Source organism: Podarcis vaucheri (assembly GCF_965113315.1).
Source record: "Podarcis vaucheri genome assembly, chromosome: 6".
Classification (NCBI taxonomy): Eukaryota; Metazoa; Chordata; class Lepidosauria; order Squamata; family Lacertidae; genus Podarcis; species Podarcis vaucheri.
The window spans coordinates 58,141,505-58,166,358 of record NC_138764.1 but is presented as its reverse complement, the minus strand read 5'-3'; the positions used below and the strand labels follow the sequence as shown (position 1 = coordinate 58,166,358).

At 39.5% G+C, this 24,854-nt stretch overlaps 1 protein-coding gene across 3 annotated transcripts in view; it reads left to right on the top strand.

Moving 5' to 3' along the window:
- The window catches only part of AHCYL1 (adenosylhomocysteinase like 1), a gene marked incomplete at its 3' end in the record, with an annotated part of 50,751 nt that overhangs the window by 4,408 nt on the left and 21,489 nt on the right, over positions 1 to 24,854 (top strand). For all 3 annotated transcript variants that reach the window (XR_014221252.1, XM_082228481.1, XM_082228482.1), the window contains exon 2: positions 24,559 to 24,670. Coding sequence is in view for 2 of the 3 variants with exons in the window: in XM_082228481.1 (XP_082084607.1) it covers positions 24,559 to 24,670 (112 nt within the window). The remainder of the gene's footprint in view (positions 1 to 24,558; positions 24,671 to 24,854) is intronic.

Sequence of the window (24,854 nt, the reverse complement as noted above, 5' to 3'; positions counted from 1 at the left end):
AGCACTCCTATATAATCCGTTAAAATGCTTCAAGCTGTGGCCTATTCCCCCGCCTCAAAGCTCTTACCACCACAGTGCTAAAATCTCCCCTTGAGTCTTTGTACATTCATATCATGAATAACTCCTTCTTCAGATATTTACAAGTGGCTCGTAGATCTTCTTAGTTGCATCAATATTAATCAATCCCTCTATGCAAATTTGTGTTTCATTGTTTGCTTTTAAAAAAAACCAACCTTACCATCGTCAGCCTGGGTAGCTCAGTTGGTTAGAGCCTGGTGCTGATAAAGCCAAGGTTGCAAGTTTGATCTCTGTATGGGACAGCTGCATATTCCTTCATTGCAGGGGGTTGGACTAGATGATCCTCAGAGTCTCTTCCATCTCTACAACTCTGTGATTAGGACACAGGGTTGTGTTTTACTGTCTTACTCAGAGTAGACCCATTGAAGTTAATAAACCTAAGTTAGTCATGTCCATTAATTTAAGTAGCTCTAGTGTTGAATACTAATCGCAGCTTTAAAAAAATGTTAATAGCATGTAATAAAAGAAAACAAAGAGAGGTTAGGAGTTATAAAAGAGAGATTAATGTTCAAAAACAGCTTTAAGTTTTAGTCACTCCTTGGATTTCCACCCCCACCCCCCAAATCGTGCCACTCATGTAGGTAGCAGACTGAGGCAAGTGGAGTCATGTACTCCCACTCTACAGAATCCCTTCCAGTGACAACATATTAACAAGTATAAAAAAGTGTTACTCTTCCTCTCTGCCCACTTCTTTTTTGTGCTTCTCAGCAATCAGTATTTCTGCTTCTCAGCTTCATTGCTCATTGCAGCTCCCTCTAGTACGTTCCTTATGCTTACATATACACATTGGACTGACACTTTCCGCAGTGATGGGGTTTTTTCTGCTTTACAATTGTATACTGTCAATTTTGTAAATATACTTTTGGGTTTCAGTATCTTAGGTGAAGAATTTTAGCAGCAAGATTGCTATAGGCACAAAGATGGAAAGATACAGCCCTACCTACTATAAATGAATGGTTGATAAAATTATTGGACTTAATTGAGATGACAAAATTAATGTGTTTAATTAGAGAAAAATCATTATTGATATTTATTAAGGATTGGAAACTTCTTATGGACTTTTTGCATGAAAGAGAAAATAAACTTATAATATCTGGATCTGAAGATTGAAAAAATTAGCTAATAGAAAATAGACTAGGTAAAGGGACTCCTGACCGTTAAGTCCAGTCATGGATGACTTTGGGGTTGTGGCATTGATCTTGCTTTACTGGCCGAGGGAGCCGGCATTTGTCCGCAGACAGCTTCCGGGTCATGTGGCCAGCATGATTAAGCCACTTCTGGCGAACCAGAGCAGCACACAGAAACGCCATTTACCTTCCCGCCGGAGCAGTACCTATTTATCTACTTGCACTTCATAGAATCAAAGAGTTGGAATAGACCACAAGGGCCATCGAGTCCAACCCCCTGCCAAGCAGGAAACACCATCAGAGCACTCCTGACATATGGTTGTCAAGCCTCTGCTTAAAGACCTCCAAAGTAGGAGACTCCACCACACTCCTTGGCAGCAAATGCCACTGTCGAACAGCTCTTACTGTCAGGAAGTTCTTCCTAATGTTTAGGTGGAATCTTCTTTCTTGTAGTTTGGATCCATTGCTCCGTGTCCGCTTCTCTGGAGCAGCAGAAAACAACCTTTCTCCCTCCTCTATATGACATCCTTTTATATATTTGAACATGGCTATCATATCACCCCTTAACCTCCTCTTCTCCAGGCTAAACATGCCCAGCTCCCTTAGCCGTTCCTCATAAGGCATCGTTTTCAGGCCTTTGACCATTTTGGTTGCTCTCCTCTGGACACGTTCCAGTTTGTCAGTGTCCTTCTTGAACTGTGGTGCCCAGAACTGGACACAGTACTCCAGGTGAGGTCTGACCAGAGCAGAATACAGTGGCACTATTACTTCCCTTGATCTAGATGCTATACTCCTATTGATGCAGCCCAGAATTGCATTGGCTTTTTTAGCTGCCGCGTCACACTGTTGGCTCATGTCAAGTTTGTGGTCAACCAAGACTCCTAGATCCTTTTCACATGTACTGCTCGACGTGCAGGAGCAGGGATTCGAACCACCAACCTTCTGATCTGCAAGCCCTAGGCTCTGTGGTTTAGACCACAGCACCACCTGTGTCCCATAGAAAATAGACTACTTTAGTGTTATTGAGTGAATACTATATTTGTCTGCAGGACAGAGAACTAGAAGTCTTTTTCATTTTCTTTTCTTTCTCTCTTTTCTTTCTCTTTGCCCCTTTTCTTCTTTTTTCTTCTGTTCCTTTTAAGATTAGATTTTTAAAGCATTTCATTTATTATGGTGTATCATAAAAAGTTACTTTGTATTGGGTATGAACTTTTGTATATAATGGACAAGTATCAATAAAAAAGATATTAATAAAAAAAGAATTTTATATGCTGGTTAATTTACCCTAAATGGTATTCCTCTAGTGCTATATGGGCACTACAACTACAACTGCAACAGAAAACTCAAACTATTTTTCTTATTTTTCTTAAACGAACATTAAGAAATTAGAAAATGTACAGTTTGTTGTTCTGATTAATCAGAAATCAGAATGTGATAATGCATATTTGTGTATTTCCCTGTTCCTTCCTATTTTTCTAGCATATGTTCCATACACGATTTGTCAAAGTCCCAATTCTGCAGAAATATTGCAGTTTGAATAAATTGCGTGTATTTATTTTGCATAAATTTGCAGAATTCAAGCTCTGATGTCTTCTCCACATTAATACATAACATGGATATATTTTGTATAACACAGTCCACTTAACACAAGAATCTCCTTCCTTTTTCCTTCCCTGCATGAATGGATATGAAAAATCATCTTTTTTTTCTTCAAATCTACATATGCCATCTTGAAAAACAGATAGATTTCCTCTTAACATGCAATCAACTTCTCCAGTTTTCATTGGTTTTTGACCAATAGCTTATTTATATCTTGACTAGAAGCAATATTCTCAGCCAAATTGCTTGGGAAAAGATTTGCCCCCTGCCTCAGTTTGGCCAAACCCTATACAGTGGTACCTCGGGTTAAGAACTTAATTCGTTCTTAACCTGAAACTGTTCTTAACCTGAGGTATCACTTTAGCTAATGGGGCCTCCTGCTGCCGTCACACAATTTCTGTTCTCATCCTGAAGCAAAGTTCTTAACCTGAGGTACTATTTCTGGGTTGGCAGAGTCTATAACCTGAAGCGTCTGTAACTGGAGGTACCACTGTATGCCCATTGTTTCCCAATCCTACATTGCCTTTCAATTATATATCTAAGAAGTAGCTGTGGTAGTGTTGCCCATGAGATTGTTGCTCACCCCTGCAGACCCACATTGATTTCTGACCATTCATTTTCATTTTTGTTATGCATAGAAATTGTTGCTCAGAACGTCTTGCAGTGTGTATGGGTCTCTAGTTTTCCTGCTCCTCTCAGCACATTTTTGTGTGTGTGTTCAACATTGTTTGGTTCTAAGCAGTGCTTTTTTTCTTAAAAACTGTTTAGGGGTCCTCTCATTTTGACTCAAGAAAAATCACCATTTTATAGTTCAAATTGGGAAAAATAAATACAGTGAATGGACAAAAGTACAGAGATTCACAAAATGTTTAGGGGTATGTGTCCCCCTAGAAAAAAAGCATTGGTTCTGTGTCTTTCAGAATTGGCCAAAAGCTGCTGCTGACAGGGTTGTTCATCCTAGAAGATAGCTAGGCAACCTTTAGAAGTAGCATTGTAGAATACAGTGGTACCTTGGGTTACAAACACTTCAGGTTACAAACTCCACTAACCCGGAAGTAGTACCTCAGGTTGAGAACTTTGCCCCAGGATGAGAACGGAAATTGCGCACTGGCAGCAGCAGGAGGCACCATTAAGTGAAAGCGCGCCTCTGGATAAGAACGGTTTCAGGTTAAGAATGGACCTCCAGGACGAATTAAGTTCATAACCCAAGGTACCACTGCAAGTACCCGAGGTACTTGCTTGCCGCTTAGTGCTAAAATGTTTGTAGTAATGCAAATATCTGTTAGAAAGGGAAAGACCTAATATGCTGCCCTTTCAACTTCCTGATAGCACAGCCTGACATACGGTAGATAATCCAAGGAGTCCTACAGGTGGACAGATGTGCAGACTTAAAATGGACTTACTAGTGCTTGAGTTGATAATAGTCATTCAACATCCCTTAATAGAAGAAAGTTTTGTCATTCAGATTCTTTAGAGCAACTCTGATGGGTTTCCCAAGAGTCTCATTATAATAAGTTCTTCAGTTGTTGATGAAATGATCAGCTCTAGAAATGCTCAAGTTTGCATATCTCCTTCTCTTCGTTGTTGTGTGTCCTCATAGCAACAATGGAGATGTAGTTATTTAGCTGGTTGTGAAGTCTGTGAAAGACATACTGGGGGATGCTGAAGGGCTGTAGATTTTGAAACAGCCTTATAAACCCACCCACCCCCAATTTTGCATTATAGAGTAGGTTCTAATGCTCCCTTTGGGCTTATGACAATCATTTTGGGGGGTTCCAGTTTGTGTAAACTTAGAGATCCTTTCCTGATTTATTCTAAATATTGCTATGGTAACTGCCTCACAGTGTGTGGTTGGAACATAGCAATCATGTTTATGCATCTAGAAACTCTAGTTGTAAATTATTTGTGATCTATTCAGTAACCAAACAGGAACATGGCAAAAAAAAAAAAAAACTACTAGGTGTTCTTGGGATCCAGTAGCTCAAAATAGTTTTGTCTGATTTGAGAGACCCCCTTACACTGGCAGTATACTCCTCAGGTGGATAATCTATTGTAAGCTTTAAGAATGTCACTTTTTTCCATTCCAGGTGAGAAATGTGTGGCATAAATGACTGATGCAGATGTGTGAGCAGAAGGGCTTGTAAAATACCGTAGTTGTAGTCATAGTGGTAGTAGTAGTAGTGTTGCTGTTGTAGGTTAGCAATTTTGCAGTTATTTTCAAGGCTGCTTTCATTGAATGAATTTTTAAGAAGTTATATTTCAGTTATTTGACTGAATTTTTGCTGATGCCTCTTAAGGTGCAGAACTTCTTCTAAAGTCATTGCATATTATGTACCAAAAGTACTAGTTTATGTTTGAATCCATTAGTTCTTGGGGACATAGCCGCCTTCAGGGCTTACCGGCACTGAACTTGCTATCTTTGGCTGCCCTTTGTGCTGTTCCATTGTGACGTTTCCTCAACCAGAGACCAAGTAGCTTTAAATGTTTGTTTTAGTGAAACACTGAAAGGTTCGTCTGTAGTCTTGTAGCACAGCTTAAAAACCTTTTCCTTAGGATGTACGCAGTTCAGCATGCTACTCAAAACTGTCCCTGATGGTGACAACATGAAAGTGATTTTGAAGGAATGACAGCACAAGGTTGACTTGTGGTCATACAACTTGCTTAAAACGTTAGCCAATCCTTTTTAAAAAAAGAATCTAGTGAGCAGCTTTGTAGAAAGGATATTTCCTGTTGACATGGTTCAAGTTTTAGAGCTCAGGAACTGCCTTTTCTTTTTCATAGTGAGCTAGTTGAACTATATTATGTGTTGTGATCAATACTGTGCCCTTGGTAACAGGCTTATTGCTGCTGCAGAATCTGTTCACTTTAGGCTTGTAACGGGGTGGGGTGGGGTGGGGAATCAAGTAGCTGGCCATGGATTGGGTATTCTAATCAAGTTGGAAGCATGGTGGTGTATGCTGAGAATCCAGGCGTGAGGGTGGGACAGGGTGCTCTATTTCTGCATACAGGTGGATGATCTTGAGCTAAATATCTGGTACCATTGCTCTCCTGGCACTAGAGGTGGGAGGGCTGTCATTCATAGATATCAGAACTAGAGCATGGGAGTTTGCTGTTAGAAATGGGCAGAATCAGACTTCTTGTTGAATCAGTGGGAATTCCTTCTTCACCTTCTTGCAAAATTCTTTATGTAATTTGAACCTATATTCTGGAAGCTTTCACCTTCAGCCATTCATCCCACACACACAAGAATCCTGGTCAGAATTTTGTGCATTCTTTTCCAGCCCCACAGGGAGAGGATTAATTTGGATCCAGGCAAGCTCTAAATAAGAGGGCATTGCCAATTCTTATTAAAGTTGGATTGAATGACTGTATACATAACAAAGCATGACCTTCCTCTGTCTTGATGAAGCTAATTCTCCTGTGTTCTCATTGCTGCAGCTGTGTGGGCTGAATATTGCATTTTGCAATTAAGCTAGGGCATGATTGAAAATACTTTATAGCCTGTATGAGACCAACCAAAAATGCATTTTAGGGATTGCCACCCTTAATACAATAGAGACAGGACAACCACCTCTCATAAACAGTTTAGCATCCTTTTGAAAAGAAGTGCCAAAAATCACCAAAAGGAGGAGGGAAGCGTCTCACAGTAGTGAAAATGTTTGCAAAATCTGCCTCCATTTCAGTTCTCCTCTACTTTCAAACGTTTTGACTCTTCCATTTTTTGATTGAGCACAGCTGCTTGTGTCATCCAAAACCAACAAATGGTGGTTTAGAAGATCACAGAACATCCCTTCTGTCATTTTTATTTGGATTTGTTCATGAGGTCCATAACTTTTAGTATATGCTGAAAGGGGTAAGTACCTCCAGTGTGCAGGAGTTGTGATCTTTTCAACAATAAAGGATGTTTTGCTTTGTGTTTGGTGCTCACCGAGTTTTTCTTGAACCTTGTTACCTGCTTTACAACCTGTGCCTGAATATGTAACCTTCATTAAGATCTTTGCCAAGAAACAACTTTATTTCCCCCCCATTTTAAAAGCAATTAGCTGGTTTTTATTTAAGACCTTAGGGTAATTGCTGTCCATGCATCAGTACACTTAATATTAGCATGTTAATTTATAATGTGGCCCAAGGGTTGGATATGCTGGAAATAATGGCAGTCTGGATCTCCTCTTGACTCTTCCAGGTGCTGCCCTTGGGTAATCAATTAGTATGCACCTTTATTGTGTCCAAATGTATTTTGTGTTTGGCGCAAAATGACATGGCTGCCACTGCACCTTTAGAACAACCAAACTACCTTCCTTCCCACCCGCCCTGTGTCAAACACTGTCATTATCAGTGTCCCATTCCTAAACTTGCTCCTTTTTGATATTGCCCCTGCTTTTAAATGATGCTAGGCCAATAAGAGAGAGCAAAATCATTGGCATGGATGGGAAATCATGACCTCCCCTTTTTTCTTGCAAACTATCAGGTACTGCAAAATGAACTATTATTAATATTCATTTCATTTCTATGCTTCTTTATATTGTTAAGGAAAAAACCCTCAAATGTAACCCTCAAATTGATGTGTAAACTTTACTCTCAAAAGGGAAGGGGGTTATTTGGAACTCTGCTAAGTAAGTAGTCTGAGGAACTGAACATATAATTTCATGTTGAAACTCTGCAACTGACACATCAAGATAGCTTAAATTCATTTGATGTTTAAGTTGACTAAGCTAGTGGTGCCATGTACCAAGCGTGATGGGGTGAGCTCCCATTGCTCTGCCGCAGCTCCTTCCAACCTAGTAGTTCGAAAGCATACCAGCACGAGTAGATAACTAGATACCGCTGCGGTGGGAAGATAAAAGGGTGTTTCTATGCTCTCTGGCTTCCGTCACGCCAGAAGCAGTTTAGTCATGCTGGCCACATAACCTGGAAAGCTGTCTGACAAACGCTGGCTCCCTGAACTGATTTGAGTGCCACACCCCATAGTCTAAGTTTGACTGGACTTAACTGTCCAGGGGTCCTTTACTTTTACCTGCCATGTAAACAAACGGGAACAACAACCAAAAAATGAACTGTAACAGATGGAAGAATACCACTGTGAATTCATTCAAGGCCTTGAAAACTCCAGTTCTGGATCCTGCAGTCTTTCTGTTCCTAAGTGCTTCCCTTTTATAGGTAGCCTTTGGCATTAAAAAAAAAAAGTGGGAGTTAATGAGTTGCAGAAACGATTCACCTTTGCCCAGCAGTATTTGTAAGGCTGTAATGTTCAGCTGCTGGACATGGGCAAATCAGCTTCTAAGTAGCCCTGCTAGAATTCTTGGCTGAAACTTATCAGTATTCTACCCTAATAAATTGCTGGTGTGTTAATACAGTAACAGCACTGAAAGAATAAATGCAGCAACAGGAATTACTACTCCCATAGCAACTGTGTAACTCCCCCACTAATCATTACATTATCCTCTAGCGGCTCCCCTAGTAATCACATACAGAGCATGAGTCGTCTTCATGCTGCAGCACTGAAATTACATTGCTGCCAATACTTTGCTTCCATTTGCAAGGGCCTGGACAAATCAAGGTTATAAGAATAGGGAGCAGCAGCCATTCTCTTTGTTGTATTTGGGCCGGACACTGTAATATTTGGGATAGAATTTCTGCATAAGGGAGATCTAAAAGTCTCTCCCCCCTTCCAACCCCTGATAATTTCAAAGAGCTTCTCTGCTAGACAGTCAGCTTTTGTGAAGCTCTTGAAGGTAACTTTTCCCATCTTCTCCCCATTGCATGACAAATATCCCCTCTCCCAGCACCATTTTGCTTATAGCCTAATGCAGGCATAGGCAGACTAGGCCCTCCAGATGTTTTGGGACTATAACTCCTATTATCCCTAGATAACAAGACCATCAACAGGGATGATGGGAGTAGTAGTCCCAAAATATCTAGAGGGCCGAGTTTGCCTGTGCCTGGCCTAATGTGCCTAAGCAGCCAGGAACATGTAATAGTTCTTTGTTTTAGAAATTTTGTATCTTGGGAAACTTTATAGGTTCAAAATGGTACAAATGTGGTTATATCATGATATTGGCCTTCTTATAGCCATCCGTTTTCTCCATGTTTCTTTCAAAGTAGAATCATGCCTTATCAGAAAATTCTCTTTAAGCCACACAAGGAATTCTTCAGAAGTAGGTGTTTAACTGCTGCCCTAAGGCAAGACTGTTCTGTGTCATCTGTGGACCTCCCTCTGTAAATGTGTGAGGCTGTAGCATCTGCCAGTACTAACTGGGATTTTTGGTGGGTTCTCTTTTGATAATAGGCAATCTAAGGCTGTTTAAAGATAGTAACTTCAAAGACTTGATGTTGCTATCATTGCCCATAGCACACACACACACACACTATTTCTGGTCAAACATGTTTTGCAGGTTTTTGAAGTGCTTCAAGAAATACTTTGAAAGAGCCAAAACTGGCCTCTGAGCACCATGATCAGTACTGCCACAATAATATTAAAATATATTTTATAATGCAGTCCCCCAGTTTCCCTCTCCACCTCATTTAAGAACACTTTCCCACTTTAAAACTTAATTAGGGGTGGATATTTTTAGACCAGAAGCTGCTTCTGATTCTTTCTGGTCAGTTTCACAAGTCATTGACTAGTACAGGGCTCAAGTAAGTGACTGGAATTAGAAATTGGGGACAGGCATTCTCTTTCTCCTTCCCCTCCAACTTCCATTATTGCAATTGCTGAACAAGGCTTGGGTTACAGTAATAGTAAAAGGGAGATTTACACCCATTACTCTACAGAAAAGTATCACAATGCAGCCTAAAATATGTGGCCTAAGCTAACTCCTGTCAGTCATCTCCAATTTTACCCTGGGGGATAATGCCCTGCAGTTCCAGGATGTCAGAGGAGCTTTCATGCTTTTGTATGACTGACACAAGCAGAACTGATGCATTTCCCCCCTCTCTCTTAAATCTGCTTTTTATTAAATATGACAACTTGCTTCCAAAAATAAATGAATTAAAACAATTAACATCCCAAAGTCTCTAAACTTACAAATGTTACAGGAGCTTACAAGGAAACAGGTCTAGGCTCCTAAGAGGAAATTCTGCTGAGATAATGATCTTTTCTATGGGGTAACTAATCTTTACTGATGGCAATAGTCATTCAAAGTAGTTTGGGTCTGCAGCCTAAATTGTAGTAGTAAGGATCACATAAAAAAAAAAAATTCTCTGGTTAGAAAGACTGTGTGAAAAGTACTTATGGTATTTTATTTGTACTTAAAAAAATTATATACTGCTAGATTGTAGTAAAATCTCTAAGCAGTTTATAAGAAATAGTAAAATCATCAATTGTTGTTGTTGTTTAGTCGTTTAGTCATGTCCAACTCTTCGTGACCCCATGGACCAGAGCACGCCAGGCACTCCTGTCTTCCACTGCCTCCTGCAGTTTGGTCAAACTCATGTTAGTAGCTTCGAGAACACTGTCCAACCATCTCATCCTCTGCCATCCTTCTCCTTGTGCCCTCAATCTTTCCCAACATCAGGGTCTTTTCCAGGGTGTCTTCTCTTCTCATCAATAAAATCATCAATAAAAGCAGATAAATGCAATTAAAACATTTTAAAATAATTAGAATTAACAGTTCAAAAGATTAAAATGTGTCAGCATTTATTTGTCTGGGTAGACTTACATAAATGAAACTTTCAAGCCGGTGGTGCAAAGAGTTCCCTGGGAAGAGGAATTTCTTGTTAAAGCATTCTGGAAATTGTAGTTGTGTGAGGAGAAATGTTTAAAATAGCACAATACTTCTTTGAATGTATAATGCACATGGGACCTTATATTTTGTACTCTGGGAAGCTGGGTGCAGCATTTATGTTCATGTCAATTTATTCGTCTCACTGAGTGTTACAGACAGATTTTTTAACTTGGTAGTTTCTGTGCTGCAATTTCTGGGCTTGGAAATTCTCACCCTTTCCTCCATTTTTAATAATGTAACTTTAAGGAGAAATCACAGATTTTAGCAGCTGTGGCTTTTCATGTGGTTATGTAAGGCAGTGTGCATGCAACTTTAGATAAGACGCTTTAAAGTTCCATTTCAACTACTCATATATTGCACCCACAAAAAGCTGTCATATAAGTGGCAAAACCATCATTTACTTGGGCTCTGTCTTGGGACAATTGCTGGCTCTGTTCTGATAAAATGTAGAAGTCTTGTGTCAGAATGAATATGCTGTTATGAGCAAAAAGAACAGGTCATATTAGGACATGCTGTGGTATTTAATTTCTGTGGAAGCAAAAAAGCAGTGTGCAAATTTAGTATCCCCTCAGTGCAAGTGAGCTCCTGTTAGGGATCACTCTGGCTCCCACTCTGGGCCCTGGGCAAAGACAGTCAGTGTCTCCCCTTCCGAGTACCTTGGAGGGGATGCTACATGTGATTAGCACAAAGACTCCAGTTCTGGTGGCTTTGCCTGATGTTTCCTGGGGTAAAGGAGAAAGCACTTTGTTGTTTTGGGACTTCAGTCAATCCTGTGTGAGGGATGGTAGCAGAGAGTTTATTGTCTGGTCTCATTTCCCCCCTGCCTCCAGTAGTAAACCGCTGTCATATCAGGTCTTTTAATTATTTTTAATATATGTATTCTAAACTGTCGATCTTGACTTTCACTACAGTGAACACTCAATTTAGTAGCTCCCCCACCCTTTAAATTGCCATATACTAATGTAAGGGACAGAGAGGTGATGGCCCGGGTACTTGTCCATATTGTTTTGACATTTACATCCAGCCTAATGCTCTTCACATACTTCAGAAACAAACATGCTGGTACTTATAGTCTGCTGACATGTAAGATGTGCTTATAAGGGGGAAGGAAACAAATTGGCATAAATTGAAATAATCCCGACTCCTTACCTCTTACTGTCCAGATTCTCCAGAGTGAGTATGTTAAAGCTTGGGATATGCAAATAAACTGTTCAAACCTTCTGACAAGCGATAGTATTGCTTCTAGAGTTGTATCTTTTGGGACGTTGTGAAGACACTGTTTCCTGTTTGCAGCAGTTAGTAACATGAATGAAATGTTTGTTTGATTTAGGAACTCTAGAGGTGGAGAGGAGTGCCATTCAGCAAAAATATAGAGGATCTGCACAAGGAGATACCATGCCTGCAAATTTCATTTCTGTCCGGCTTTGCAACCCAATTACTTCTTCACTGTTCATGAGTATTTATTTAGATTCGGACACCAACCTTCAAAACAGTCTTCAGTCACACGCTGTTTATTTGCCCAAGTTGCTTTTTCTTTTTATTATGAATGGTGGCTGATCTTACAGGTTCACCCCTACCTTCTTGTCTTAAGTCAGCTGGCAACTGGGATTGGCTCTCCCAATTTGGATGAGATTGCAGAACAAGTTAGTTCACTTATAAATTGCTTCCCTCAACAGAGTGTCTGGAAGCAACTTACAAGCATAGAACATGGTGACACAATTAAAAAAACAAAAACCATACGCCACAAAAGTTTTTTCCTCTTAAGGAAAGACACTGGCATGTTGAGCAATCTCCATGTCTTTGCCAAATGTGCTAGACAGGAAAGACTGTCACAAAATTGCACTAGCAGTTTTAGAACATCCTGGTGGGTGTCTGTATTGTGGGAACAACAGATCTTGGTGCTCTGTAGGTGGGATTGTACCTCTGCTGGAGGCAATATTTAGTCACCTTGAGTGACCAGACAGTAATCAAACTGCAAGCTTGTTTTGTGAGAATGAAATTTGAGTCATGGCTGTGGGGCAAGAATAATGCAAGAAAGTTCAATTGAGGAATGTTGTGTGCTTATCTTCATAAAGCCAGAGGATTTGTCACTCAGCTGTAATGAGTACAGAAGAAAGTGATTGGGGTTACAGGAGCAGCCTACCCATGTCCTTTGTGGGGCACATGTTGCAATGTGTGGTGGGATAACATTATATGGCACCATGTGGGGCGGCCTTCCCCAATCTGGTGCCCCCCAGATGTTTCAGACCAGCCTTTCTCAACCTTGGCACCCTGTATGTTGTTATACTACAACTCCCCTTACCACTGGACCTGCTACCTAGGGATGATGGGAGTTGTAGTCTAGCAGCATAAGGGGACTCAATATTGAGAAAGGCTGTTTTACACTAATTCCCATCAGCATGACCTGTGGTCAGGGACATCTGGAGAGCGGGCTGAGGAAGGCTGGTTTAGAGAGTACAGCTGAAGCTACAACCATGGGATGTTAGCTTTAGCTTTTGACATCCTCATGCCTCTTCATTTCTGTTTGATATCCGCCACTTTACAGGATCAAGAATTTTGACTACTTCTATTTTGGGTGATATCCCTACTCCATTGTTGAATTTACTCCCACATGGTTCTCCCACCACCCCCTTGGGTGTGTTTCAGGTAAAGCTTAACTTCAGTAAAACCAACTGCTGTTCACATGGCTGCATTTCACATAAGGTTGCTTAGAAATCAGAATGACAAAATAGCTCCAATTGCAGATTTTTATGGGCTTATATGTTTCTTCAAGATTAGTTTATTCCAGTCTCTAATTCTGAGCAAAGGGACTGGCTGCTCTAGTTTATTTCATAAGAACCATATGTGCTGAACAAATAAGCCACAAAAAGCTACGTGTTCTATTTTTTTCTATAAAAAGCAATGTAATGTGCCTAAATGAGTATAGTAATCTCAGGTATGCAGAGAACAATTTTTGTGCTGAGCAGCAATAATTTGCACCCTACAGAGCTTTTTCTTCAGTTCGTGTTTTTAAAGGATCTGGAGGCCTGTGAATGTTTTATTTTATGCCCTCGGTTCTTAGCCAAGGATAATCTTCAGGAAAAGATCAGGAGTTGGGCCTTAGGTTTGTGCACCCTTTTAAACATTAAAAGAAGTGAATGACCAGATTAGGAGATTTTATTCTGAGGGTTTCATTCTCTTTCATCTAGAACTAGTCTACATTCCAAAATGGGGATCTCCCAATTTATTGCTCACTTTCCCCTGAGGTAAGGGAATGCAAGAGCCTGTGCAAGACTGAGGCCTAATTCATTTCATTCCTGGAGGATAGCTCATCCAAAGGCTGGGATGGGAATAATGTCGATGCAGGCCTTGAGATGTCCATGTAGAAGTTGCTCTTTTTGTGCAGCAGTGCAGGTCAATAGTAGAAGGATCCAAGCTCTAGAATGTAAATCCTTCTTCCCCATCTTTATCATGGTCATGGAAAAATTTGTAGAAGAATTGTTCTTGTAAGTAATATTTTACTCTCAGGTAAATTTATTAAAATAATGAGAAATTTGGGCTGTGATTCCCCAAACCACTTTAACGGAGAATACTTCCAATTAAATGGTTGGTTCTTTTAAAATGCAGGTTTTTCCAGCTGTACAAATCCCCACCCCTAGAAGAAGGCAAATGAACTCAAAGGCATTCTGTTCCTGGCTTACACCATTCATCGGTGAAGTTTTTGCCATAGAAATCATCTACTATCCATTGATGATTTATTTTTTTATTTGCCCTAGAGTGACTAACAGGTGCAAAAACAGGAGTATTTTAAGGGTATACAAGGATGTGATGAAGTATTTCCTGCCCAAAGATGAAAGTGAAGGAGGTTCTGGCACCCCAAAAAGAAGGGAATTTTAAATTGAGTTGGAGCAGTTTGTTTTCAGTATGGAAACTGAGCACATTCTATACATATATATTTGGCGTATATGCCATCGGTGACGCTACCTATCATTTAAGGGCTTAATAAAACACATATGCCTAAGATGTCTATTTCCTCTCCCCTCATTTTTCCAACTGCACATTATCAGCTTTCCAGCAGCACATTTTTCCAACTCTAGATTTTGTGCCAACTACACACTAAAAAAACCCTTTGTTAAATTGTGATGTTGGTCCTACCTGAGGTAATAAAACTAAAACCTGTGGATTGCAGCCATAAAACTGCAACCATAATTTTCTAAAACAGAAGAAAGTGTCCATCTTGGGGAAAGTCTGTCCGTGAGAAAGAGTTGTAATTACAGTTGTGTTTCCTTGACTCTATTTGTAACACAAGTGGTTTATAAATGTTGGTCTACCATATTAACACATTACCATGCTGCAATAATGGCAGTAGTGCCAACAATACTAGATTATCACCTCTTTGGGTTGAGTAGCACTTGACATTGCTCCTTAGAATCCATCTTCCTGCCTCACCTTAAAGGAGGAACACAATCTCTTCCTCTTGACATAATGTACTAGGGTAAGGGCTGTTCCATTTATTGATGTATATAATATGGTACAGCTCTCCTGCAATTGTACCAATTCAGAACGAAGGTGTGGATAACATGATTAAATGTACTCAATGTTAAAAAAAGCTTTTCAGTGTAGGAAATTAACTCATGAGTTAGGATTTGAGATATACTATCTTTCCTTGTCTCCGGAGTGTTGTAGCTTAGTTCTTGGGAAGCAAATTGGGCCTTAGGACAAATGTGGTAGCTGCAGCAAATCCATTGCATCAGTTGGCCAGCTACATATTAATGCTGGAATCTTAATCCACCTACCTGGGAGCAAGCCCAACGGAATTCAGTAGGACTAACTTCTAAGTGAATATGGTTAGGATTGTGCTATAAATAATCATTGATTAGTTCCCCCCCTTTCCCCCACAAAAGCAATTAAAGGTTGTAGAGTAATAAATATTGAGCCATTCAAATAGTCTGCAATTAAAATTATTGCAGCAGAATGTGGTAATTATAACATTTCCCCCTGCAGTAAACACGTATCATTCTTTCTTTCTGTAGGAAGAGACTCATGAAGTAGTTAGTTATTAAAGAAGTTAGTCTAAATAGCCTCAGGGGTAGCTTTTTGGAACACCGAGTACCTGAGATCTAGGCCAGTCGGATATTGCATTTTTTTGTGTTGCAGTGGAGACTATAAGGTTTAGCTTTGGTTTTAGTTTTTTTATATGTGGTTTAACTGAGAATGTTAGTGGAATGCACTGTCACTGTCAATCTTGCTTTCAGGATTAAGGCCTTCAAACTTGAAACTTTTTCAAGGTGTTACATACAACAAATGCAAGGTGAATTAATATTGGGGTTGGAGTATGAGAGGCAGGGGGACTAATAATGGTCACTAAGAATAGGGGTTGGGGGCTAAGTGAGCCCAGTGGGAGTTTTGTCCAGCTCTCTTGGCTTCTGAATTGTCACCAGACATAGCATGGGTATTTTGGAACTGTTCTTGCAAGTGTTCATGCTGGAAATGAGCTTTAAAAAATTGCAGGTAAAGGGCAGTATATAAATTCAGTCAATCAATCATTCAGTGCAGATCCAATTCCTTATTTGTTTTTTTTTCTTTTTAAAATAATCTTTATTAGGTTTTCAAGAAAAAGTGAATACATAAGTTATCTGTTGAATGCCGATACAATTGCATTGCACTATAGTATTTCCCTCACTCAGCAAACAAACATACACAGAGCTATTATAACAAAAAAATCAATTAATTAGTTTAATTGAGGCAAAACTAAGCTATTATAACAAAAAAATCAATTAATTAGTTTAATTGAGGCAAAACTAAATCCCACTTCCCCCCCAACTAACAGACTTTTTGGTTCCAAGTATCTTTAAAATGTCCCGTTACCCCTCAGCAGGTAAGTGTAGCAAAGAAATAGGAATTTACATGCAAACAATAATACATACGAAAAGAGCAGTTTGGGTCAAGATGGTCACACCCTCATATAACGTGAAGAAGGAGAGAAATAGTTTTATAACTAACGAAGGTGATAAAATCATACCACTCTTCCACAAGATAAACGTTCTTTGGTTGTCCCTAATGGCTTTACAATCATTATTTTTTTAACACGTTCTTGAGCTTTTCCTATTTCAGTCTTCTTTGTTGTCTTCTGCTTCCCGACTCCTTTACCTCTTATTTTTCAGTATTCAGCTGCAATGTGTTTAATCTTTTTCAAACTCCCTGAAGTGAATAGGTACTTAAAGTCCTGCTGCATGGCTTGTAGATGAGAACCTTAATTTTGTAAAAGTTTAGTTGTCAGGTCTATATGTCATAAGCCCATGCAGGCACATCCCAGAGGTCAAACTAGGGTAAGTAGGTCCTGATGCCATCTTATAGACTTGAGAGCCAATAGTCTTCCTAATATTAACAAATGCATTTAACAATTCAGGTTTCACAATAGAAACTCATTTTATATTGATCATGTTAGTATCTCTCAGTTGATATTGGGGATAGTATGTTTTAATAGTAATAATGCTTGGTTTGGTATTAGTCTTACAGTTAACCTTTGTTTACAAAGTAAGGGCGATGCTGACTTAAGTATGTATGAGCTTCATGGATTAAAGGTCGAGGGAGAATCTAAACTTGTTTCCCCCTACATGGTGTTGAAGTATTGGGATCTAAAATATTTTCTTTGCTGCTAAATACTGTGCCACACCCGGTTAGGAAAGCAAATTCCAGCAGCGAAACACTTGTGAGTTCCAATGAAAATATGACATTGTGAAGATTGCTTTTGGCTTTGGGAAAAATTAAGTCTCTACCCATGGTGAAAAGGGGCAGTTTTCTGCTTTCCTGGGTGAAGTCAAACTAGCAGGCCTTGAATATAGCAAGCTGTCCAGACCTTCCCCAAAACACGTGCTTGGCCGTCTACATTCCACAGCTGTGTGTGCAGGAGACACTCTGTACCAGTCAATATTGGTGTCAGAGAGATTTGAGAGAGGATTTTCCTTTTAATGTCATCTAGAGATCACAGCACATGAACAAAGAAGATGATATTGTGAGGTCAACTGTTGAGGTTGCAGTTGGGTCCTGTCTTTTTCCCAGGGTTGTATTCCAGCCCCGTGTCATACACCATTTTGGATTCAGGCTAAGTTTGAAATTGATTTAATGCTGGAGTAATTCACTTCATTAGTAAGCTGCTTGCCATGTTTGATAATATTTTTAGACAGGACAGATTTTACTAAGCTGCAGAGTTCAGATGAGCGCCCTTAAAGCCGGTTCAGGGATTACAGTGGTAAATTCAGCAGTTGATTTCATTAGCAAGCAGTTTCCGAGATCCAAATTGTCCTTTTTAGAACTTAAAAGCCAGATCCAAATGCAACTTGTTTGTTCCTCTTTGTATTCTGAAGAAATAGTGGTGACAAATGGGAGCACTGGCCAATTTTTAGCAAATCAGTCTTTGCTCTGGATAAACAGGGACTTTTCTTGGGAGTAAATGGGAATCCACTGTTCGTCTGGAGCATTGGGAAAAGGTATGCTTATAGTTTCTATGCTTTCTTAACATAGTGGGAATTCGTTTTGACATACAGCATTTGCAAACTTTAAAGTTAGTTTGTTACCAATATGACAAACTGTAACCTGGGTTATTGATTATTTTTGCATGATGTCTCTTGGGTTTTGAATTAGAAGTTTGACTTATGGTGGCTGTCCTGATATTTTTTTTTAAAGTTTCCCTGATTTGTTTTTAAATAAATGTTACATTTATGGTTTACAGCAAAGACATAGGAAGCTGCCTTGTATTTAGTCAGATCATTGGTCTGTCTCACTCAGTATTGTCTACACTGACTGGCACTTTCAAATGAGGCAGTTTCTGAGGACATACCTGGAGGTGCTGGTTATTGAACCTGAGACCTGTATGCAAAGTAGATGCCCTGCTACTGGGGTATGACAGATGTCTGACATTCTAACCACCTGTTAGGACTTGCACATATACTAGGGTTTCCATATTTCAAAAAGTAAACTTCCTGACACCCACAAAGTTGTTGAACTTTTTGGGGGAAGCCTCTCCCCAAAATAGTGATTTTAAGCTTTTGGAGCTGTTTCCGCTGCTTTTCCCACCACGTTGCCATACATCTAGATTTTTCCTGACATTTTGCCAATTCAGCAAAATTCCCCCAACCCCATTTTTACACCCAAAAACCAGGACATGTCAGGAATTTTCCTAACGTATGGCAAGCCTAACATATATAGTGGTGCCTTGCAAGACGAAATTAATTCGTTCTGCGAGTTTTTTCGTCTTGCGAATTTTTCGTCTTGCGAAGCACCATTTCCGATAGGAAACAGTTTTAAGAAAAAGGAAACAAACTTGCAAGACGTGTTCGTCTTGCGAAGCAAGCCCATAGGGAAATTCATCTTGCGAAGCAACTCAAAAAACGAAAAACTCTTTCGTCTTGCGAGGCATTCGTCTTGCAAGGTACCACTGTACCAAATGCCTCTTGCTGGATCTTCATATTAACAATAACATTGTTACCTCTGCCACCCATCTTAGTTTGTTGCCCTTTCCTTGTGCATTTCTCTGTTCTCAAAGTTTCTGTTCTGCTTTTAAGGATGTATTGCCACATATATAAACACATTCATTGTTCAGGGGCCCCGTCTAAGCCTAGATTAACATCTTGATTTGTAGCAAATAGAGGAGTCTGGATTTTCAACTTCAGGTCTTCTACTGACCACCAAAAATCAGCAAGCCTGCATCACACATTGTGTTGGTCATCCAGTCACTTGAAGATAGCTTTCACTCACTTCTAGGTCAGCTGTACTACCAATAGTACAGAACATAATCAGTGGTAGATCCCTTCAGACACTTCTTTGTTGCTTTATAGGATCGGAACAGTTATTCTGCCTTATAGGATTGGGACAATTATGGTGCACATAGGTTTATTATGAAATTTCATATTTAAGCTACCGTTTCTCAAACTGCTTATAGTAGTATAGCCAGTCTTCCTGCCATTGTATCTTGACACCAACTTCATGAAGCAGACTGTCCAAAGGTCACTAGTAAGTTTTGTGGCTAAGCAAGGAATTGAATCTAGGTCTTGCTGTAACTGCAGACTGCTACACCACACTGAGTTACTGGCTAATGATAAAGTTTCCTTATAGATATGCTGATTAAAGGGCCTTTGCTTGGATGCCACAGAACAAAAGCACTTGAGGTATAGCTGAAAAGAGGTGGTATACACACAGAGACACAGACACACAAACACAAACAAACAAGTATGCATGCATACAGCAGACATCCTATCACCTATGCTGAGAATGGATGTAGCTGCCCTGCCAGTTGAGGGCACTCCTTTTCTGACATAGTTTTGTAGCCCTCTTTTTCTTAGGAGGAGAGGGTATTTGCCTCACATGCACAGCTATCATTTGTCTGATTAGGTGGTTGCAGAAGGGAGGCTTTGTGGCTCTTGGGGCAGGCAAAAGAGCCTTTGGCATCAGTTCACAGTTCCCTCTTAATTGCTCAAAGCTTTGTGGTCTGTGTTACATAGAGTTCACAGGACCAGAGTGCAGCTTTACCTAGCCTGTAAAATCTTGTTGAAATCTCATTTGCATATTTATTTATTTATTTAGCAAACTTTATATACCACTTGATAATAAATAAAACTTCTAAGTGGTTTGAAAAATAAAGCAGACATTAAAGTTATCTACAAAATAAATCTGTATCTCTGTCAACTTGTGTGTAGTTATTTTATACTCACAGTAGTCCTTGATTCTTTCAGCAGCTAAATTTCTAAGGACTTCTTGGTGGCCCCAAGTGGTTATTTGACCTCTCACACCTAATGCAGACGTCTGCTCCCCCTTCCACTCTCTGCCTCTGGTGCAGTGGTGAAGAGGAAAGCAGAAACAGCAGTTTTCATTTTAAACTAACCACACATTTGTTCTGTCCATTTTGATTAAATAGTTTGAAGAATAGCAGTTTTGGGAGGAAAATCCATCTTCTGATATCACTACAATTGAAATGAAGTGAAGTTTGTGTTTGTGCTTAAATCGTGAGTGATTTCATGGTGGTTGAGATGCCCAAGTTGTTTTTTAGATTGTCAAAGATGTTTCATAGTTTTGTGCTAGTATAGCAACTGAAATTCCACTCTAGTTGGTCATGGCAGTAGTGGAATACTGTAAAGATATTACGTAGACGCTCTTCTGAATAAAAAGGAAGCTGTAACAATTAAAGCCCTTGTGAGCCTATTCTTTACTTTGGGCCACTCTCCGCTTTCTCAGAGGAGAACTGGTTTTTCTGTGTGGCCTCCAATTGTTGATTGCTAACCTTCATGTTATAGCTGATGGCTTGTCTGGTAGTGCTATAGAGTACAGTTTGTATTCCTGTGCTTTTCTGACTGAAGGAAATTGTATTTACCAATATATCCCTTTTGGTCTAAAGATCTTCACAATTGTGACTGCTCAACATTTACAGTTACTGACTTCTACTGAAGCCTTGAATACTGCCATATAACATGCAATTAATGGGACTTGACAATGCAGTACTTAAAATGTCAGAGGCCAATGAAGCTCTGCCTTCACAAGAACAAATTCTTTTGCTCCCTGTGGTGGTACCCTTATGGTGATAGCAATGGTAGGTGATGTGATGTGAGGGAAGCCTAATTTAGGCGGATAATTTTGAATGCTCTTTCATCCATTTTGGTATCTACTTATTGTGCTTTTTCCATTTTTGAATGTCACAGCACTTCATTAATCCTATTCGTCATGCTTTTGTTCTGAGGGAAGCATGGCTCCTACACATCAGCTGTGGCAAAGAACACACACCTTTATTGGGCTAGTGAAAACAGCTCAGGGGGCCTGCCAGGCAGGAGAGGGGGAAAACATGGTAGATTGAATTCAATCAAGCCAATGTAAACAGATTATTTTAAATCACAAAAGAAAATAGACTTTCTTTATTTTTTCCTATTGTAGAAATCAAACTAACTAGTTGCTGTAGCATACTCCTTATAAAGCTAGAAGAATAATCCAAAACAGTTGGGTGTTTAGCACACATGCTTTGTGAACTACAGGATCATCTCCTTAGGGGCAAATTTGGGCAATTGTGAAATAAACACAATTGTACGTATGCATAGACCCTAAGAAAGAACACTTAAGTAATGGCTAAATTCCAAATAACTTTTCAGAGGCTGGGGTTAGTAATTACCAAGCAGATTAGTGTTTCTCTGTGAGGTGAAAAGTAAGAGAATTGCCCAGCAAAACTTAATTCTCATTTAATTTTATGGAAGAGTAAATCATTGAATTAATACTCTCCCTTTTTTAAGTTAATGGGACTTAAAACTTGGTTGTCCTGTTTAGTTGACATTCTTCAATGCTCACACTCTGCCACAGTTAATACATACACTACTGCATCAGTATAATTCTTGATCAGAGGCCTCCCCCCTTCTTAAATGGAAAGCAAACTTTAATTTTTTTCTGTTGTAGTAATTAATGGATTCTATTTTAAAAGGTTATGTGAACTTTTGTTTGTATTATAACCAGATTTCATTTTCAGAGACACTAGATTTGAGTTTTATACATTCTGAAGACATGTGGAGGATTGGCCTCTACTGGATTTGGCTTTCATTCTTCGTTGCACTAATTCTTTCAACAGTTGAACGGGCCGAAACATTAAACTTTGTTCAAGCTGGAATACTTCTCCCTTCGGGTTTCTCATCCAGGATTTGATTTGCTGAGTATCATTCATTGATAAGATCTGAATGCAGTGCAGAGTCTCTGGTAACTCACCAGCTAAGTATGATAAATTGGTGTTTAGCATGGGAAATACTTTTGAACCTAGTTTTTATTGGTTGGTCTTATCAGTGAAAGTTACAAAGCTCTATGCTAGGCATTTATTAAATAAGGATTAGACTGAAATAAAGCAAACAGGTTTATGAAGAAGGGAGTTCAGCACAATGAATTGCTTACTAAATCTCGCTCATAAACATACTTCCTGACATGGTGAACAATGTGCTGTTCCTCTAGGACTTAAAATAGCATTTGACACAGTCTGTAGGGATTGGTTTGTTCAAAGTTCACTTGTTTTTGTTCCTAGACCTGCATGAAATCAGAGGGCAAGGTTAAAGTAGGCTCTTGGTAGCACTCTTTTCAGCAAAGGGGGATTAACTTTTTACTAACTTACTAACCTATTTTTTACTATTAGGCTTTAGTTAATGACCTCCCTTTTTGTTTTTGAATTGTCACTAGTTATTTTGCTGCTTGACATTAGTGAATTGTTTCAGATATGACACTAAGCCATGATGGGAATCCATTAATTTTTGCCAAAGACATTGTTAAAGCCTGCATTTGAATATAAGAGAGAGAGATGGGGGGGCTGCCATAAATTTTATTATTGAAATAATTTTTGTGCATTATGAAGTTCAGAGCTTAGAAAAGCACCCTTCAGGCCATAATAGTTGAAAGATAAGAGGCAAGCCTTTTCCATTATATCCCAGACTTCTGTTTTTCCAGTTCTGGTTCTTGGCAATCCCATTGCTATCATGCTGTTCTTAAGGCCACACAAGCAGCACATGGGGCTGGTTTGTTGAAATAATCAAATCACATGGTGAGAACTGTTACGATCCTTGAACTATGTGCTTTGTAGAATTCAGGGCAGGTTCTATATTTTGAATCAGTTGGGGTTTTCAGGTTCTGTTCTAGTTTGATGTAACTTTCTTTATGAATTAACTAAACTATAAATGTATAAAACAAGCCTTTTTAATAGAATTGCTAGATGACTTTTTTTTTTTGTGTATCTTGGTGAGTGACAGGGGCTGTCTCAAAAACAACACAGGGAAGTTTTGCAGCAAATATTTGAATTGCCAGTAGTGTGTGGGGTCCAAGATAATGTCACTCCACTTTGTTTCCTTCTCTCAGCCTCTCTGATTCTGTTTTCTCAAATTCCGGAACAAATTCTTTGCTTTCTTGAGTCTTAGAAGTACTTGAAAGTTTGACCCACTTGTTCTAGAATTTTGATAATAGTAAGCAAATTGCAGCAGTAATTCTTTCTTTGCATTCAAATTCACATTTTCAATACAGTGGTACCTCGAGTTAAGTACTTAATTCATTCCAGAGGTCCGTTCTTAACCTGAAACTGTTCTTAACCTGAAGCACCACTTTAGCTAATGGGGCCTCCTGCTGCTGCCGTGCCGCCAGAGCACGATTTCTGTTCTCATCCTGAAGCAACGTTCTTAACCTGAAGCACTATTTCTGGGTTAGCGGAGTGTGTAACCTGAAGCATATGTAACCTGAAGCGTATGTAACCTGAGGTACCACTGTAGTTTTTCCACGGTGCCATTCTAATATTACATGTTTCTCCTCAGCCTAACGCTACAGATTTTTCTCTTGCTCCCAACCGAGGTGCTACATGTGTTTAGTGTATCGTAGTTGCAGGTGGTACAATCCAAACAGTTCTTTTTTCACAGAAAAGCCAAGGTATTGTAAGAGAACAGGAACCAGGTTTTTCCAAGACGTGTCTTGTGCTGTCAGTTGTGAGCTGCAGTTCCTGACTGTATGCCATTGTCAAGATGTTCTAAGCTCACAGCTCTTTCCTGGTTTATCTAAATTAATCTAGGGATTTTAATGTGGAATAGCTAGTATATTTCGTTTCTTATGATCACATTGGTTTTCATTACACACTTTGAATACATGATTGATTGACTTGAATAGCAGTATTGTTGTTGGCATATGACGGCTGTAGTTTAATGATCTAAATGTTTTAACTGTTCTTAAACCCCTGATGTATCTTTGGGTTACTGGGGGGGCGGGCGGGGAGGATAAAGCTGGTATTCATCAAGAAAGTAGCATGAAGTTTGTTATGTCTAATGTAACCTTCTAATAGCACAAGTATATGGGGGCGGGGGGGGGGATTCACCTTTTGCGCAGAGAAACTGGAATAAAAGAGCAAGCCTTTCTCCTAATGGGTTTGAATTTTAGTAAGCAACATTCTTCCCTGGATTGCTTAGTTGTTTGTCTTTGTGGAATGTGTGGAGAAGTGAGCCTGCTCAATAAAATAAATAAAACAAAGTGGTATAACTATGTATGTCTTCTTACTCCTTTGCATTTAGCAAATCCAGTTTGCGGATGATATGCAAGAGTTCAGCAAATTTCCAACCAAGACTGGTCGCAGGTCTCTTTCTCGGTCCATTTCACAGTCTTCCACTGACAGCTACAGCTCTGGTAGGTGTTTTTCTTTTCCAGACCTCTTATTTCCTGTTTAGCTGATATTTTGAGCATTAACCCTGACCCAAGACTTAAAGGCAATTGCTAACTTTCTTTCTGGCAACCTTATTCAAGATTTTCAAAAGTATTGCAAAACACTGGAATACATGGCAGTTGGCAGTGCTAGCCTTATAGTTAGGGG